This window comes from Syngnathus leptorhynchus, chromosome 18, assembly GCF_054491065.1.
Source record: "Syngnathus leptorhynchus isolate UIUO chromosome 18, UIUO_Slep, whole genome shotgun sequence".
Lineage (NCBI taxonomy): Eukaryota > Metazoa > Chordata > Actinopteri > Syngnathiformes > Syngnathidae > Syngnathus > Syngnathus leptorhynchus.
Genome location: NC_141212.1, coordinates 160,499 through 175,212, shown reverse-complemented (window position 1 = coordinate 175,212; position 14,714 = coordinate 160,499). Strand labels below are relative to the sequence as shown.

General features: G+C 53.2%; 3 protein-coding genes across 16 annotated transcripts; 1 reads left to right on the top strand and 2 right to left on the bottom strand.

Moving 5' to 3' along the window:
* Positions 1–57: 57 nt before the first annotated feature.
* LOC147041994 (triadin-like) lies at positions 58–14,537 on the top strand. Of its 4 annotated transcripts, none has more exons than XM_085937688.1 (8): positions 58–803; positions 882–1,023; positions 12,621–12,742; positions 12,899–13,052; positions 13,297–13,338; positions 13,421–13,471; positions 13,622–13,777; positions 13,955–14,537. In XM_085937688.1, exons 3-8 carry the CDS (start codon positions 12,704–12,706, stop codon positions 13,975–13,977), a joined length of 465 nt encoding a protein of 154 aa, XP_085793814.1. In that variant the 5' UTR covers positions 58–803; positions 882–1,023; positions 12,621–12,703; the 3' UTR covers positions 13,978–14,537. The 4 variants fall into 4 exon arrangements, with proteins under 4 accessions (XP_085793814.1, XP_085793816.1, XP_085793817.1 ...); XM_085937690.1 differs by having other exon boundaries at positions 137–803; positions 13,622–13,747; XM_085937689.1 differs by lacking the exons at positions 58–803; positions 882–1,023 and adding an exon at positions 12,307–12,558.
* rnf217 (ring finger protein 217) lies at positions 1,234–5,266 on the bottom strand. 10 transcript variants are annotated; one of them, XM_085937628.1, is made up of 7 exons: positions 4,189–5,266; positions 3,339–3,560; positions 3,048–3,212; positions 2,855–2,952; positions 2,616–2,738; positions 2,474–2,545; positions 1,234–2,300 (listed from the first exon to the last, which is right to left on the bottom strand). In XM_085937628.1, exons 1-7 carry the CDS (start codon positions 5,161–5,163, stop codon positions 2,006–2,008), a joined length of 1,950 nt encoding a protein of 649 aa, XP_085793754.1. In that variant the 5' UTR covers positions 5,164–5,266; the 3' UTR covers positions 1,234–2,005. The 10 variants fall into 10 exon arrangements, with proteins under 10 accessions (XP_085793754.1, XP_085793755.1, XP_085793750.1 ...); XM_085937629.1 differs by having other exon boundaries at positions 1,234–2,319; positions 2,635–2,738; XM_085937634.1 differs by having other exon boundaries at positions 2,076–2,300; positions 2,635–2,738.
* Positions 5,449–11,561, bottom strand: nkain2 (sodium/potassium transporting ATPase interacting 2). 2 transcript variants are annotated; one of them, XM_085937665.1, is made up of 7 exons: positions 11,034–11,561; positions 9,180–9,317; positions 9,023–9,103; positions 8,442–8,642; positions 8,049–8,109; positions 7,391–7,472; positions 5,449–6,670 (listed from the first exon to the last, which is right to left on the bottom strand). In XM_085937665.1, exons 1-7 carry the CDS (start codon positions 11,112–11,114, stop codon positions 6,661–6,663), a joined length of 654 nt encoding a protein of 217 aa, XP_085793791.1. In that variant the 5' UTR covers positions 11,115–11,561; the 3' UTR covers positions 5,449–6,660. The 2 variants fall into 2 exon arrangements, with proteins under 2 accessions (XP_085793791.1, XP_085793792.1); XM_085937666.1 differs by lacking the exon at positions 5,449–6,670 and having other exon boundaries at positions 7,387–7,472.
* Positions 14,538–14,714: the final 177 nt, after the last annotated feature.

The window sequence follows — 14,714 nt, the reverse complement described above, 5'->3', positions numbered from 1 at the left end:
AGCGTCACTTGGATGACTCGGTCATGTGACCGCAGAGCTCCACTGAGCTTCGCAAACTTGGGTAGGAGTTCCACTTCTTTGAAGTGAACTGACTCTTAAAAATCAGTTCACTCGAAAGATTGGTTCAAAAGAATCGTTCGCTACACTTGATTTATTTTGACCTTGTGGACCTCATGACAGGTCACTTCGCTGTTGGATCTGTGACGTCACTCGGACACCGCCATTTTCAGGTGTATCTAATAACTGCACATGCTATCTGTGATATTTTCACTGTTGCGGCGGGCGGACCTAGGAGGTGCGCACCTGTCTGCGGGTCCATGTGACCACAAGAGGTCACTGCAGGCGTACGACGTGAACAGCTGAGCGCAATTTATCCTGATCGGGAACGCGCACGCACACACCAGGGCAGGGTTCATAAGCTGCAAACAACTCAATACTCTTGTCCAGTGAGCAGCAGCAGCAGCAAACAACAACAACAACAAAATCTACACAGCAGTAGCAAACCGCACTGAGCTCCGCTCCACGGAGAAAGGAAAAACCAAAGAGACTACCGGTGAGCTAGCTCACAGTTCTCAACTGGACTCATTGAGTTAACTGCATTGCAGTCGGTCTGTTTCCGTGCGTGCGTGCGTTTGCATCCCTAGCGATCAAGCACCATTACAACAACAGAAAGAGGAAAAAAAAAAAAACAAAGCCAGTGACCGTGGCACATCCCCAGAAATCAAAAGGCTTTGGCCAAAATGCTCCTACTCCACATAACATTTGGACTTTTTGCACTTGGTAACATTCCTTTCTTTTTTCAAGTAAGCTAACAACACATTTCCCCCGATATTGCAAATTTCCTTGTCTACCTTTTGATTGCAACTTTATTTTCTCCATAGCATTCCGAGGCTGTCCCGCTACGTTACTCGCGGGCAGGTTCGAAGGCTCGTTTTGTAGTCTCTTCCTGTTTGCCGAGGATGATTATCAGCGATGGGACCAAGTCACATGTGCGAGTCTCAAGTCTTAACCTTCAAGTCTCAAGTAAGTCCCAAGTCACTTTTTTTTCTTGGGCAAGTCAAGTCACAGATTATGTCAAGTCACCCGCAGAATCTGATTTTACTAACGTGAAACGCCAAAAGTCATTTTCAATCACCATCGTTGTCCAATGTGTGTAACCTGTTTAAAAAAAAATAGGACAATCATTTGGATTTGCACTGCAAAGACTGATATTCAGTCAAATACACCATGGAATCAAAGAAAAATGACCTGGCATGATGATTTATTGACAGCTCAATCGAAGCAAATTAACATCTGCCGTAATACTGGGCCGAATGGCTCTTCAAATGACGGCCAAAGTTTTAAGACGTCGTCTGGCTGTCTGAAATGTTTCTGTTGCATATCTTGCACTTTGCCGTCATAAAGGTAATTACGATAGACCGAGGCGATGGCTCGCGGTACCGCTCCCATGTTTGTGCATGTCTGATATAAAGGGCCGTGATTTTCCAATAAACACTTGGGTATGTAGAGAGGGCACGTCTGATTGATTGATTGATTGATTGACAGGGTAGTCCAAGTCCCAGTGACTCGAGTAGCCATCTCTGATGATTACAGAGCAAGCTCTCGGTCGGTCGGTCGGTCGGGCGTGTCGCCGCCGACGTCGTGCACGGCCTCTCACCTCGCTCGCGCACCTGTATTGCTGTCGAAATACAACTGTCATTCGGTCGCAAGCTGTTCCGCCAGTAACGTGAACGGAAGGCCGTGAAATGTGGCAGGTGGGATTTTGAGCGAGGTGGGCCCAGTTTGGTTGGTTGGGCTGCGCTGGGCACGGCACGGCGCTGTGCGGTTTTGTAAAGAAGGGAACACCATTGTGGCGCTCCTTGTGACTGAAAGGTGCGCTCTGTGACGACTTATGTTGCGTCTGCGTTATCCTACTGTTTTGTGTTCAAATAGCTGTTGCTTGACAACTTAGATATTGTCTGTTAGCCTGTGGATGGGCTTTTTTGCTATGTTTGTTAGCATTAAGCTAAAGCAAAGCAATGTGCAGCATATTCACTCGAAGTGGCATTAAACAGCTTGGAAAAGCTTGAAGCTCGAGTGTCACTTTAAGACACGATGGTCGGGTCCGCCAGTAGGTCGGTCGGCACCCCGGCGATGCCCCGCCTAAGCCTCGTGTGCCAATTGGACAACGCCGGCCGCACGCGGTCCCTGAGCAGGTCTCAAGAATTTTGGCGACCCTGGGTGTCAAAGACTCCAGGAGCCCAAAGAGTGCCGCTTCTTCCTCCTTTTGCACACGTAGTAGAACGGGTAGCCCAGCACGCCTGCGGCACAAGGCAACAACTGTCCGCAATGTGGCAAAGCGGACGTGCCGAAATGACAGCGGAGCCGTCGGCTATTTTGTCCTCATAGTCACGAGAAGAATGTCGCATTTTGAGAGCGAAAGCAAGAATGTTTTGAGCGCTCAAAATGTCAATCTTGTGGCGGCGTTTGTTACCTATGACGAGCGCCACGGCCGCCACGACCAGCACCAGTAAGAGAACCACCGGGGCCAACAGCACCTTTGCGCCTGAGGAAAGCACAGCAAAGTTGTTCCCCCTTGCGTGGGGGGGGGGGGGGGAACAAAAAAACAATCCCACCTCGTTTTTTGGGACTCACCGCAGACAGAGCCTCGGATCAAGCGTCTGAGATGCGGCTTGTCTGGCAGGTAGCGATACTTGCAACCAAACACGCTGAGGTTGGACGTATGATCCCCAAAATACCTTACAGTCAATAGAGGGGACAGGTTTTTTCTTGATGTTTTTCAACTTTCCAGATTTTTTTTGATTTTTTATTTAATATTGTGCATGTTTTATTTCCCCCCCCCCCCCCACGTTACCTGAGTTGCCGGTATCGCTCGCCACAGCGGTAACAAAAGTTGGTGTTGCACTGCGTGCAGAGCATGTGGTCACATCCTTCCGTGCGCTGGATGTGGATCTGCACACGCACACAGTTGAATTGTTTTACTTTGCGTATGGTGAGGGTTTGCAAAATGGGGCTCGAGCCTTAGTCGTGCTTCTTTTTTTGCGTACCTTGCACTTGGGGCACTTTTGCGCGTTGCGTTGCCCGCCTTCAATGACGCAGGCCCAGCTCTTGAGCTGCTTGTCACCCTTGCGGTAGTCACGGCACTTGATGCCCTGGTGCCAGGGCGCGTGGCACTTGAAGCACCACACAAACTGGCAGCTGTCGCACTGGACCTGCGCCACCATTCCCAAAAACATTTCAATGTTAAAACCTCTAGTGGTGCTCCATTTTGTAAGATGGCCTTTAAGATGAAAGTGCGGTAAAGATGTTCGGCTTCTCTCGGTCGACATAACGTGGACCTTGTACTTGAGCTCGGAGCGCACGGGGCCGGCGCGGTCGAGCGACGTGAAGCGTCTGCAGCGGGGGCAGGGCTTGGTCCCGGCGTCCAGCTGACTCAGCTCCAGGAAGTAGCGGTACCTGAGCAGGTCCTCGCCGGACAGGTGCGAGAGCACCGCCGCCGTCTCCAGCATCCCGCTGCACTCCGAAATGGGACAGCGCAAATGCGCCTTGCCCAATTGGACCTGCGCGTAAAAGGCTTTGCCATTTCTCTCTCCTCGAAAACATTGTCCGTTTAGCAGTTGATGGGCTCGGCGCTCAATAATTCACGAGGTAATGCCTGCCACTAAATGGAAGGCTGGCGGAGGCGCAATCACAAGTTCACGGCGAACGCTCGTCACGATGGCATTGCTCTGCTCCAATTGCAGCCGAGCACAATACAAACCACGGGTTCTTAAAATGCTGCATTGGATTGCTTCAACAAAGCACACGTAATTGGGTTCAATTTGACAGGAGCAGGAAGTAAAGCGTAAGGCTATTAGAGCTCACGGTCAATCGTTGAGTATTTGGGGCAGGACGACACTAGATAGAAAACAAGTCGGACTGGTTTATCAGTGCTTCGTGAGCTACGAACACACGTTTTGTTGCCCTGTGGACTGGCTGCAATTTACGGCTAAAGCAATTTGCTTTGCCCTTCCATCGGATGGATGGATGGATTGTGGATAGATGGCCCTAACCCTGACAGCGCAGAGAGCTTTGACAAGCGGCCGAGTGTTGCCCCCGAGCGGCGGGCGCATTTGTATTGTTTCCTATCGCGAAGATTTGTTCGTCTCTCGAAAGTCACAATGATGGTGTAGCCCGCTTGGTACCCACCTGGAAGGTGACGTACAGTGTCAAACATTCGTCACACACCAGCTTCCGGCAACACGGCAAGGGTGCGATCGATTTTTCGTCGAGGCACACCCGGCAGGGCTGCGCTTCCGCCACGCCATCCGCATCAGCCCGCCGCGACGAACGGCGGCTTAGGAGAGACGAGTCCCGCACGGGGTTCACCAAGTCCTCGGCCGTATATAAAACGAGCGCATCACCCGACCCGGAAGTCGCCTCGGTTGTAAGAGTTTCAAGGTTGCGCTGGTTGCCGATGCAGTAGACGTCGCAATAAACGTGATCTTTGACACTCGAAGTCGGCTCCAAAGTCGCACTTGTAACAGCGCTATCACATTTTTCACAGTTAATGTCCAAAAAAGTGCTTTCAAAGTCCAAAGCTGTGGAGGGAGGCTCGTTTCGCGTTCCGGCATGTCCCGACTGGTCGCTTTTGTCGCCTCGCGTCTCTCTGGTGACGTCGCAACCTGCGGCGTTTTCACCGTGCACAGCGTCGGTGGCGCCCTGCATTCGAGCGATCTTCCTCCCGGGCTCAGACGTCGAAGCCAGCAGAGTGCCCCTCAGGAACTCGAGAGCGTCCGCCCCTCCTCCGTTGCAGTTGTTGTTGTTGTTGTGCTCCGCATCCCGCTTTTCCTCGACGAGTCCTCCTTGGAGTCCTCCTTGGAGTCCTCCTTGGAGTCCTCCTTGGAGTCCTCCTTGGAGTCCTCCTTGGAGTCCTCCTTGGAGTCCTCCTTGGAGTCCTCCTTGGAGTCCTCCTTGGAGTCCTCCTTGGAGTCCTCTTTCGACCTGCAATAACTTTCCCCTGCTGATACGTCGGTCCAAATTTCGAAGCGACGCCTCCACTTTACCACATCCCAGCGGAGTTTTCACCTTCCCTTCCGCTTCCAAAACACCGATGAACTTCGGCATTTTCCAGTTGCGAGATATATGGCCGTCATCTTCCATCACCGGGCCGTCTTGACCCATTTGCAGCGCGCGACGACAGTCGGCCGCATAGCCAAACGCCTCCAAAGTGCCAATTTAAGAATGCACCAAAACAAAACAAAGCGCTGCGCCCGGCGCTTCCGTGTTGACGTCAGCAAGGCGGACGTAACGCTTTGAATACGTACTCGCAGTACCGCAAGCGGCCTGTAGGAGAACGCAGAAATCGTCACCTTTCTTGCTTCACCTAGCATGGATAGAGAGCGAGATAGAGTTCTCCAAAATAATTGAAGTGAAACTTTTTTTCCCTTTTTTTTTTTTTTCCCCCAAATGTGGAATATAAAGCACAGGGTCACTTGTCCACGACGTAATACATTATTAGTCAACTAGAAAAAACAACACATGATTTTAAAAAAACATTTACAAGTTCAAGGTCACAATTTCAATTTTTAACTATTTACCCCTGTGGACACTTCCCACTGAAGTGGGTAAAACATTTTAAACAACAACAACAAAGTGCACATTGAGGAGATTTTCCCTCGTTGCCTAGTAGCTAGTCGTCATTAACGCGTGAGGGGCATGAGGCCAGTAAGTATGCAAACACTTTGTTGACACCTCATGCAAACACACAACGTTGTCAAGGAAAGTGTCTTTCAAGGCTCCACATGAGTCAAGTGGTAAACAAGGCAGGCCTCCAATGTTTGGTCCAGAGTCCAAAATGTCCAGCTAGCAGCTAGCATCCATCTTTTGCTTTCTTTATTTACGTGAATAAGAAACAGAATTCAATTGTGACGTCGTAATGATGATAAGAATAATATGTCATTAAATTCCCCACCCTAGAGCCATTTGTTGTTTTTAAATCGGTTAGATGGTCCGGCTAATGGTTGTAAAAGGGTACCATCCGAGAAAATCCGTAGCTCTGCTCTGCACTCGGCTGCGTGGTCATCGTGACTTTTGATACTACCCCGAAGCCGTGGAAAGTCGACAGGTCATCCGCACATTCCCAACAGTCAAACGGGCTAGTGATTGTCACCGTTCATTTGTTGGACCTTTGGAAGATCGGATGGACGATTTCGTCTCGGGTTCTTTTGGCGCGCCGCTTTTCCCATGTTCGCGGAAGACAAATGAGTATTTAGACAGCAGAGGCCCGAACACACGCACACCGAGCGGTCGCCCGACTCCGCATCGCATTGCCTGGGACTGTAAACATTAAGATTTACATTTTTGTACACATCACTGAAAAAAAGAACCCCACAAACAAACGTCTGACATTCCTTAGTTGGTGTCAGGCACTAGAAAATTTCCCTCAAATGTCAACAAGGTATTGAGGTTCCGCTAACACAAGAAAACGGTTGAAAGTGCAGCGGAAAGGAGCAGGTTGTTCCCGTGCCTTGGCGTTACCGCATCACACCACCAGAGGGCAGTGTTTCGTCGTCAGCCAGGAGAGAGCGGGGGGGGGGGGGGTTATAATGGAATGGGCGTGTCAGTCTTCCCTGTTCGCTAACGTTGAAAACAAGTGAAGTGCTAAGGCAGCACCTTGTCTTATTTTGACCTGTAAACATAGAAGAGGAGACATTTGCGTTATAATACAGACAAGCATGCTCTCGTCATTGTGTCAATCTGACCCAGGCTGTGTTGAAGTAGACAAATAGCAACAACAAAAATCACTTTGGCTCACATGGTTTCGTGTATCACTGCTCACGGTTCAATCAGGATCATTTGCAAATGAATGCTATATATGAACGATTTGTTTGTTTTTGTCAAGCATATCAAATGAGCAATTAAGGATGATTTTGCTGTGTGTGTGTGGGTGGGTGTGTTGCACGGGGGCCACGCGTGAAAAGGGTGGGATAAATTTTCTCGGGGACATAATTTATTGGTCCCTCTGGCTGAAGCCAATAAAGAGCAAAGTGAAAGGACAAACAGCTGGGGGAACAATGATAGCATATTGATGGTGCGCGTGCCTGCGTGCCTGCGTGCGTGCGCATCCCAAAGTGTGAAGCGTGGACGGCTGATTTACGAGGCCTGCCTTGGCCGCGCTACGGCGTGGCCTTTATTTCCTTTCTTCTTGGTCTCATCATTTCGATGGTAACTAAAGCCTTGGATGGCAGAGGCGGACCTAGCCGTCCTTTGTGAATTGTCGAAACTGACTTTTTGCCTGGGGCCGTAAATACCTGTTTCAACGCGCCTCCGGTAGGTCCATATTGCCAATTTCACTCGATTTGTAAGGCCCCTTTGTGTATTTGCTGAAGCGCTTTGCGATCCCGCTTACATGTACATGGGCTGGAGTTGGAGGTGGGACGTCTTCTGGGGCCCCTGGTAGCCGTACGAGTCGAATCCGCCGATAAAGTCAACTGTGGAGCAGAGCAGAGCAAAGGAGGCGTCCATGAATTAGGAACGTTTTCCCCGAGACGCCTCGCCACACACAACCCATGACAATGGGCGGCTCTGGTTCTGGCCTTGGCAGGTCAACGGCGAATTGTTCACTTGGGCTCACTGTTTTGTGCCGAAGAGCCACTCGAGTTCACCGCCAAGAACTTTTTGTCCTGCTCTAACTTTCTCCCCGAGATGCCCGCTAATCTTTTTCATGTATTCTTGAGGCAGCCCCATTATGAAAGGACAAGTGCTAATCGGCGGCGGCGTTGTTCCGACAACGGCTGCCGAAGTGGCGTTGAGTCGAGCCCTTCCTTTCCCCGCTGACTCACGCCGCCCCGACGGTAGTCCCCGACCCGACGCCCGCCTGAGCTGGGCGTGTTGCTAACGTTCACGACTTTCTTAGGAGCTTTCTCAGCAGCTCGGAACGTCGACGGGGCCCTCGGCGAGGCCCGTTTCCCCGAAATGGCCGCCATTATTGTCGGACCCGCACCGCGTCCAGCACGTAGGCCCTTCCTGAAATGATTGCGCGAGCGTGTGTTTGCGCGTGCACTCACAGCTGTCCTCCTCCTCGGAGATGAGCTTGACCACGTAGCAGGCGTAGATGAAGCCTGCCAACTGGGGGAGACACAAAGACCACAGACATTACGGCCTTGAGGGCGCAAGAAGCGTAGAACGAGAAGAACGGGCTGCGCAAGTGGATCGGAACGTGACGCCGGGTTGGTTACTGCCGATCACTCGAGGGAGGGAGGGAGGGAGGCAGAACGCTTCTGTGGCTCCATAGGCAGAAATGCCCTGGAGGGCGCCGCACATGCAAGAATCCCAGCGACTTGCACTGAGGTCCGCCCGCTCATTGGCTGCTTGTGTCCATGGCAACCCAAAGGAGGCTTCCAATTGGGGCCCATGTGCAGGAAGGGGGCGGGTTAGGGTCGGACGGCGCTCGTACTCACGGCCAGGAGCATCTGCAGTGACGAGTGAGCCACTTCTACCAAGTGAAAGTCCAGCAGGCACCCAGACACGGAGATGTAGCGGTGGTCTTCGGGGGCCCAGGAGGGAGGAGGGCCCACGGGGGTCACCCTGCACCCGGGCCCGTTCTCCATCCACCAGGAGCGGTGCATGGATAAGTTGAAGGTCAGCACCAGGTTGGAGTCCTGCCAGAGAAAGCCGCAAGCAGTGGCGCTTTTCTTCCTCGATTACGAAGCGCATATTCATGTCACCCAAATCCACGTGTGATTGCTTGATTGCGAATACGCCCCCCACCCCCCCGCCCAAGAAGTCAGTTAGACTGAAAAACCATTGCACGTTTTTCCTTCTCTCTCTCTCGCAGCAATCAAGCGCAATGGCAACTGATTTCTTCTGTTTACGGAAGAGCCGATTGGCCCTAATTAATTGCCCGAATAGATCATCTGAGATTGCAATCAACTCATTCGGGCTCAGGCTGCATTGTAAACAGGGCCAAGGCCGCCCACAAGGAAGCGCCTTCAAATTGGCATACGTCAGAGGAGGCCTGCCCGTATGGCGGACGCGTTACCTTGGACAGCTGGCCCACCTCCAGGTAGAAGCAGACGATGAAAACATTCCAAGTCATCCAGATGAGCAGCCAGGCCGCGTACTGTGGAGGCAGGATTAGGCTTTGGTGCTTTCCTAGGCCCAGTTGAACGCAAAATGTCTCCGAAGCCGCCACCTACCCCGGTGACGTAGCGCGGCCGGAACTGGACGGTGCCAAACAAGCCCAGGATGACGGCCATGATGTGCAGGAAGTTGGTCAGGATGGGAGCCCACTGGTAGCCCAGGAAGTCCACCGTCTGACGCTCAAAGACGCTGACCTGCGGGGGGGGGGGGGAGCGGTTGAGTCGCGGCCGCCGGCCGACCTTCTTTTGTACCCGTCTGCTTTCTTTCACACGCGTGGTGGGCGGGCGGCCTCAGCTGGCTTTGCCTTTTTGAGCTGCGTGTCATTATGCAAAGAAGTCGTGGCGCAATTGTTTGTTCCTTTTCTCTCAAAAGGGGCCTCCCGGCCATGACCCAAGCCCCTGGGAGACCCGCCCCATAACAAAAGGGACCAGGTGGGAGGCCATTTCACAAATACATGATGAGCCTAAGCACCACATTGCAAAATGTGTCGTGGATTGCTTTGCCAGGTTATTTTTTTGCAACAAAAAAGAACAGAATGGAAGAATGTCCACTTTGTACGGAGGAGGGAGGGCACAGGCGCAAGTATGTGAGGTGACAAAAGACGGGTTGCAGGGGAAGGTCTTTGGAGTCGTACGGGGACAAGCTGCCACGCACGCACGCACGCTCCGGCTCACGTGGCCATCAGGAAAAAAGTCCGGACTCGCGCCCTCTTCAACTCTGCTCTTTCTCTCACCACGGATCCCTTTCACACGTGGCGAGCGCCGGCCATGAATATTCCCCCGCCTAGGTTCCTTTGACGCAAACGTGACATTTAAATGTCAGAACGGGCCGCCGGGCTCGCTATTGCAACAGATTTGTGCTTTTGCTTCTTTTCCATCTCTGCCACTTTCTATCTTTGTGGGCTCTCCATCATCTGGCTTGATCTGGGTCCGAGCGTGCTCCGCTTAGGCCGTCTTAGCAATTAGCCTCACCCTAATGGGCGGGCCATCAGTTCCGTTACATAGCGTAGCTCCCGGGTGCTATTCCGCCAAGACCTTCTCAAGCTGAGGAGAGAGCGTTTTTCCCCATCCATATTTGTGCTCAATTAGTTTGAGAGGATCGCACACGGCGAGGGGGGGGGGCACCACCAGGAGCTTTTTGGACGTTAAACGCTCGCTAACGCCCACGGCGTCTTTTTCAAGCGGCAGAAACGTTAACGGAGCTCTCAGCCGGCTTAACGGAGCAAAAGGTGTGGTTGACAGCGCCACGGCATTAGTTCCGCCGCGTTAGACACAAATAAGCGTGCACCCACCCCTCTCGCTACTTCACCTACGTCGGAGCGTTGAGTAAGCGGCGGCCCGTGTTGGAAACGAGCGCGGCGCTGGCTTCGTTTCCGTGCGTTTCAACGATACGGTGTTCCGTTCCCACGTATTTGGGACGGCGACCTTTGGAGCTGCAGCTTTTCCCCCAAAGAATTGAAAGGCATCGGTGCTCCAATTGGCGAGTCTGCTGTGCTTTCTTCTTCTTCTTCCCTTTAAACGGATGAGATGATCACCCAGACCAACTGGCACCGCTTCCCAGTCTCCACACAGACAGACGGGAGACGGATGCAAAGCTGGCTGCCTTCCGTCACCGAACGTCACATCAAATCTCCGTTGTACGCCGCCGCCGCGTTCTTCTTCTTCTTCCTTCTTGGCCCCAGCCAGCCGTCACATTTGTGCAGCTTATTTCCCGCACGCAGCTATGTGAGCGGGACGTGACCTCCCGCTCACATAGCTGCATGCGGGGACGAACGACCGACCGACCGACCGGCCGCCACTCGCCTCTCGACAAGATTTCAGAAAAGCCTTTTATGTGTCCGCATTGATCCGGCCTGCCCGGGAAGGGAGGGAGGGAGGGAGGGAGTGATCGATAGTCATCACAACACTTACCAGCTGCATGCCACAGATAAAGGCCAAGGTACAGCGGCCGCCGCAGCACCCCATGGCGCAACCCGTCGCGTTTCTGATCATCTGCAATTCCTCCTTCCTCGGTGCTGTCGGGCTGGGCCTCCAAGTGGTGTGTGTGTTAGCGGTACCCTCGAGCTCAGCTCGGAAAACGCGGCAGCCGAGCCGGACGTCGAGTCTGGTCTGGCAAAGCAAGTTGAGATTTAGGGCATTCTGCTTATTTGGAAAATAAACGAGTGGGAAGCTTGCGGGAATCCCAAAAATGAAGAAAAGTTTGCTTCCAGAGGCAAGTCCCGTATCATTGTGAGGAAAAAAGATTCTTGTTCCCTGCGGTTCAATTCGCAACAATCATTTCAGACCAAGTATGTAAAGGATGTAAAAATGTCCCTGACGACAAGTGCGGATGGGGCTGGCTGGCAGGCAGGCAGGCAGGCTGGCAGGCGGGCAAGCAGGGTCGCTCCCAAAATGCAAAGCGTCAGCGGCGGCCACTTGTCGTCCGCCTCCTCCGTTTGCCGCGTGTCGTCGCCGCGGTCATGTCGCCCTTCGCTCCGCCGCTGCTGCTGCCGCCGCTGCTGCTGCCGCCGCCGCCGCCGCACTGACGCGGCTCCGTCAAAAGCGCCTAATCCGTCAACACGTTGAGTGGCGCAGGCGCTTTTCCACGAGCGGCTATTGGAACGCAAGCATCAGCCCCGGAACGACGTCTTTGTTTGCGGGCTCGCCTTCACACGATGGAGCGTGCAGACAATGGGGAGAGCAAGATGGAGCAGCCGAGCAAGAAAACATCAGCCGTGAGAAGTGGAGCATCTCGCGCTGCGCTCTCCATCTGTCAAGACAAACGCCATGCGGGGACATGCCGTTTCCCGCCCGCCTTTCAAAATAAGACACTTGCGGCCTGAGGCAATATGATGCTTTGACGCCGTGCACGGTGTTGCTCTGAGTCTTATTGTGAAAGGTATGTATCGTCGTCCAATCTTGTTGCATTGGTGACGAATATCGCTCTTTTCGTTCCCTGCGATGTGATGAGATGAGACTTTTGGCCGTGCTCGGTGCGCAGCTGCTCCTGCAACCGGCCATACGATGATGCCGCCCCCCTGCCAGGGGCCGCACCCCTGCCCGCGGCCCCGCCCTTGCCTGCGGCCACGCCCCTCCTCAGCAGGGAGCCAGCCCTCTCCATCAATTTGTCCTAATTCCTCATTGGCTTCATGAACGTGGCTTTTCTGCTAAGCAGCTCTTAATGCCGACTGCTTAATAGCTTCATGGATTTCATATCCTCTATTGAAATTGCGCCCCCGACTCCTTTCCGTGCGCCACGTGGTCCATTCAGCTGCCTCACCTTCTAATTATAGCCCGGCCTTCGGGCTGCAGGCAGGTCGGGTTACCGGACACGTACTGCGTTGCGTGTCCGCACGGACCCAAAGTTCAAAAGTAGCCTCGTCTCGTCCTCGGACCGGACGGACACTTTCTCCGGCGCGGTCGGGCCGGCCGATATTGGAATCGTAGAAGGACCGAGGTGGCGGTGTATTTTTAGAGCCCGTTGCGATCGGTCTTGAAACTTTCTTTCCTTTTTTGTAGCTGCCGGCCGGGGTAACTTTTCATTCCGGATTGGATGCCGGTTTCTGTGGCGACGGCGGCAGGCCGAGCCTTTGAGCTGACCGATGGTTATCGCAGAACGCCAACCGAGCTCCGAGTCCAAGGTACCGTTCAAGGGAAAACAAAGTTTTCCAAAAATCATCCAAACCATCTTGCTATTCTCATTTGCGGTGTCGTTGGAGTTGAGCAGATGGAACTTGGGGTTGAACATTTCTTAGGTGGCAAACTGCATCTGAATGATTGATGTTTGGGTCTCACAGGCGCCGACGAGCGGCCGTCACAAGAGCATCGTAGACGACCTGGTCCTGACCTTCAGCTCGCCGGCGGGGTGGCTGCTGGCGGCGGCGCTGCTCATCACCTGGGCGGCCGTCGCCGTGTTGGCCTTTGATCTGCTGGATGACAAGACTGTGGCGGGTAGCGAGCCCCGTCCTGCTTTTGTTTCTCGGTGCAGTGGGAATGTCATCCGTTTGTTTCCACTTTTCTGTGTGCTGCGACCGGCGGCGCCGGCGGCGGCGGTGACTCCTCCACGTATTTGGCTCTCTCTCTTAACTCCTGTCCTCCTCTTCCTCGACCCCTTCCCGCCTCCTCATGCTGTGCGTCACCTGCCATCCACCAATGCATCCATCCATCCATCCATCCATCCACCCATCCCGCAAAGAGTACACGTCATACTGTGACGACCCCGTGTGTTTGTCTCCTGGTAAAAAAACCAACAACGCCCTTGGGTGCCTCCCTCCGCTTGCTTCCTCTTGGCTCATTTGGGCCGGTTTCTTTGCCCTCAGGTGTGCCGGCTCCACCCGCCGTGGCCAGGCGGGGTTTGAAGGTCAACAGAGGCAAGTGCGCAAAGTGACCGAGCGATTGGGACGAGCACTGCTTTCTTGCCACGCACGGCGCTCCATTGGAGCAAAAAGACGCAGATCTAGCCGTTTGACGCGACTTTTGCAAACGCTTTCCTTGACTTTTCCGTTCCTCCCCGGATGCAGGAGGCGTCCGGCCGATCGGGTCGAGCGCCACGCCGCCGCCGCGGGACGAGCGCCCCGACTGGCTGGAGTTGATGTGGAGCTTTGCCGCCGGTCTGGTGGCGCCCGACGACGAAGATGAGGCGGAAGGTATTCACCGGTTAACCGAAAGCTTCACACGTAAGGGCGAGCGTCACGCTAAGACCGGGAAAGTGCTGGCTTTCCGCGTGGCTCGCAACCTCGCTATCCGTGCAATGACCTTGCTGGCTAGCTACGCGTGTCCACGCTGAAGCGCGTTCCTTTGCGCCATTGACGGGAGGTGTGAATTGAGCAGCTCTCTTATTTTGGGCCCGTCAGCTTTGCGCCCGGAAGAGTTCTGAAGGACGGAAAAGCCAAATGGCCACCTTTGAAGGACGACTCGGACAAGAGGAGGGACGATGTACAAGTCCAAATGGTGGCAATGTGGCTGTGTTTGTCAGAAAGACTTGGAGGGAATAAAAATGCTGAGTCGAAAGGCCTTTTTGTTGTGGTATTTGACCACCCAAAAGCTTTGCTGACAACAAAAGGAGAAGATGGATGACATGAATCGGCTTGATGAGGAGGAAGCTGTGTTCAAAGCAATGGATCAGAATATCCCAAATTTGTAGATTTGCTCCTGCAAAACATGAGCCAAGTCCTCTGACTAGCTCATGCGCTCTCGAGGCATGACTACCACCTGCTGGCCACATTTTGAAACTGCACTTGAAATCTGACGACCCATCCATCCATCCATCCATCCATCCATCCATCCATCCATCCATCCATCCATCCATCATACTACCTACCTACCTACCTCCCTACCTACCTACCATGTTTCCAACTGTGTTAACTGAGCCCCCACTGCGCTGGTACTTGACCACTTGAGGGATGAGAATCATTCCTCGACGTTGGCTCAAAAGGTTTTTGGAAGCTTTTTGTTCTGATTCAAAAGGGTTGAAGAAAATGTTCCAACAATGACTGGAAAGAGCAAATGACACCCAACAAGCTATTTTAAAACTCATTGGAACTATTCCCTCCATGTTTGTCATCAAGAGAAAAAGCGGGACCGACCGAAGAATCTCGCTTTTATCGTGACGTG

Bases quoted from the DNA above. Each gene is read 5' to 3' on its own strand.
- rnf217 (XM_085937624.1), bottom strand. From the start codon at position 5,163: ATGGGTCAAGACGGCCCGGTGATGGAAGATGACGGCCATATATCTCGC. The intron at 2,546-2,615 runs GTGGGATTGTTT...TGCTTTCCTCAG, and splicing joins GGTGAGTCCCAAAAAACGAG to GCGCAAAGGTGCTGTTGGCC. The intron at 2,301-2,473 runs GTAACAAACGCC...CTTGTGCCGCAG, and splicing joins GGCCGTGGCGCTCGTCATAG to GCGTGCTGGGCTACCCGTTC.
- nkain2 (XM_085937665.1), bottom strand. From the start codon at position 11,114: ATGATCAGAAACGCGACGGGTTGCGCCATGGGGTGCTGCGGCGGCCGC. The intron at 9,318-11,033 runs GTAAGTGTTGTG...CCCCCCCCGCAG, and splicing joins TTATCTGTGGCATGCAGCTG to GTCAGCGTCTTTGAGCGTCA. The intron at 8,110-8,441 runs GTGAGTACGAGC...TGTCTCCCCCAG, and splicing joins CACTGCAGATGCTCCTGGCC to TTGGCAGGCTTCATCTACGC.
- LOC147041994 (XM_085937688.1), top strand. From the start codon at position 12,704: ATGGTTATCGCAGAACGCCAACCGAGCTCCGAGTCCAAG. The intron at 12,743-12,898 runs GTACCGTTCAAG...TGGGTCTCACAG, and splicing joins AACCGAGCTCCGAGTCCAAG to GCGCCGACGAGCGGCCGTCA. The intron at 13,053-13,296 runs GTAGCGAGCCCC...CATCCCGCAAAG, and splicing joins GGATGACAAGACTGTGGCGG to AGTACACGTCATACTGTGAC.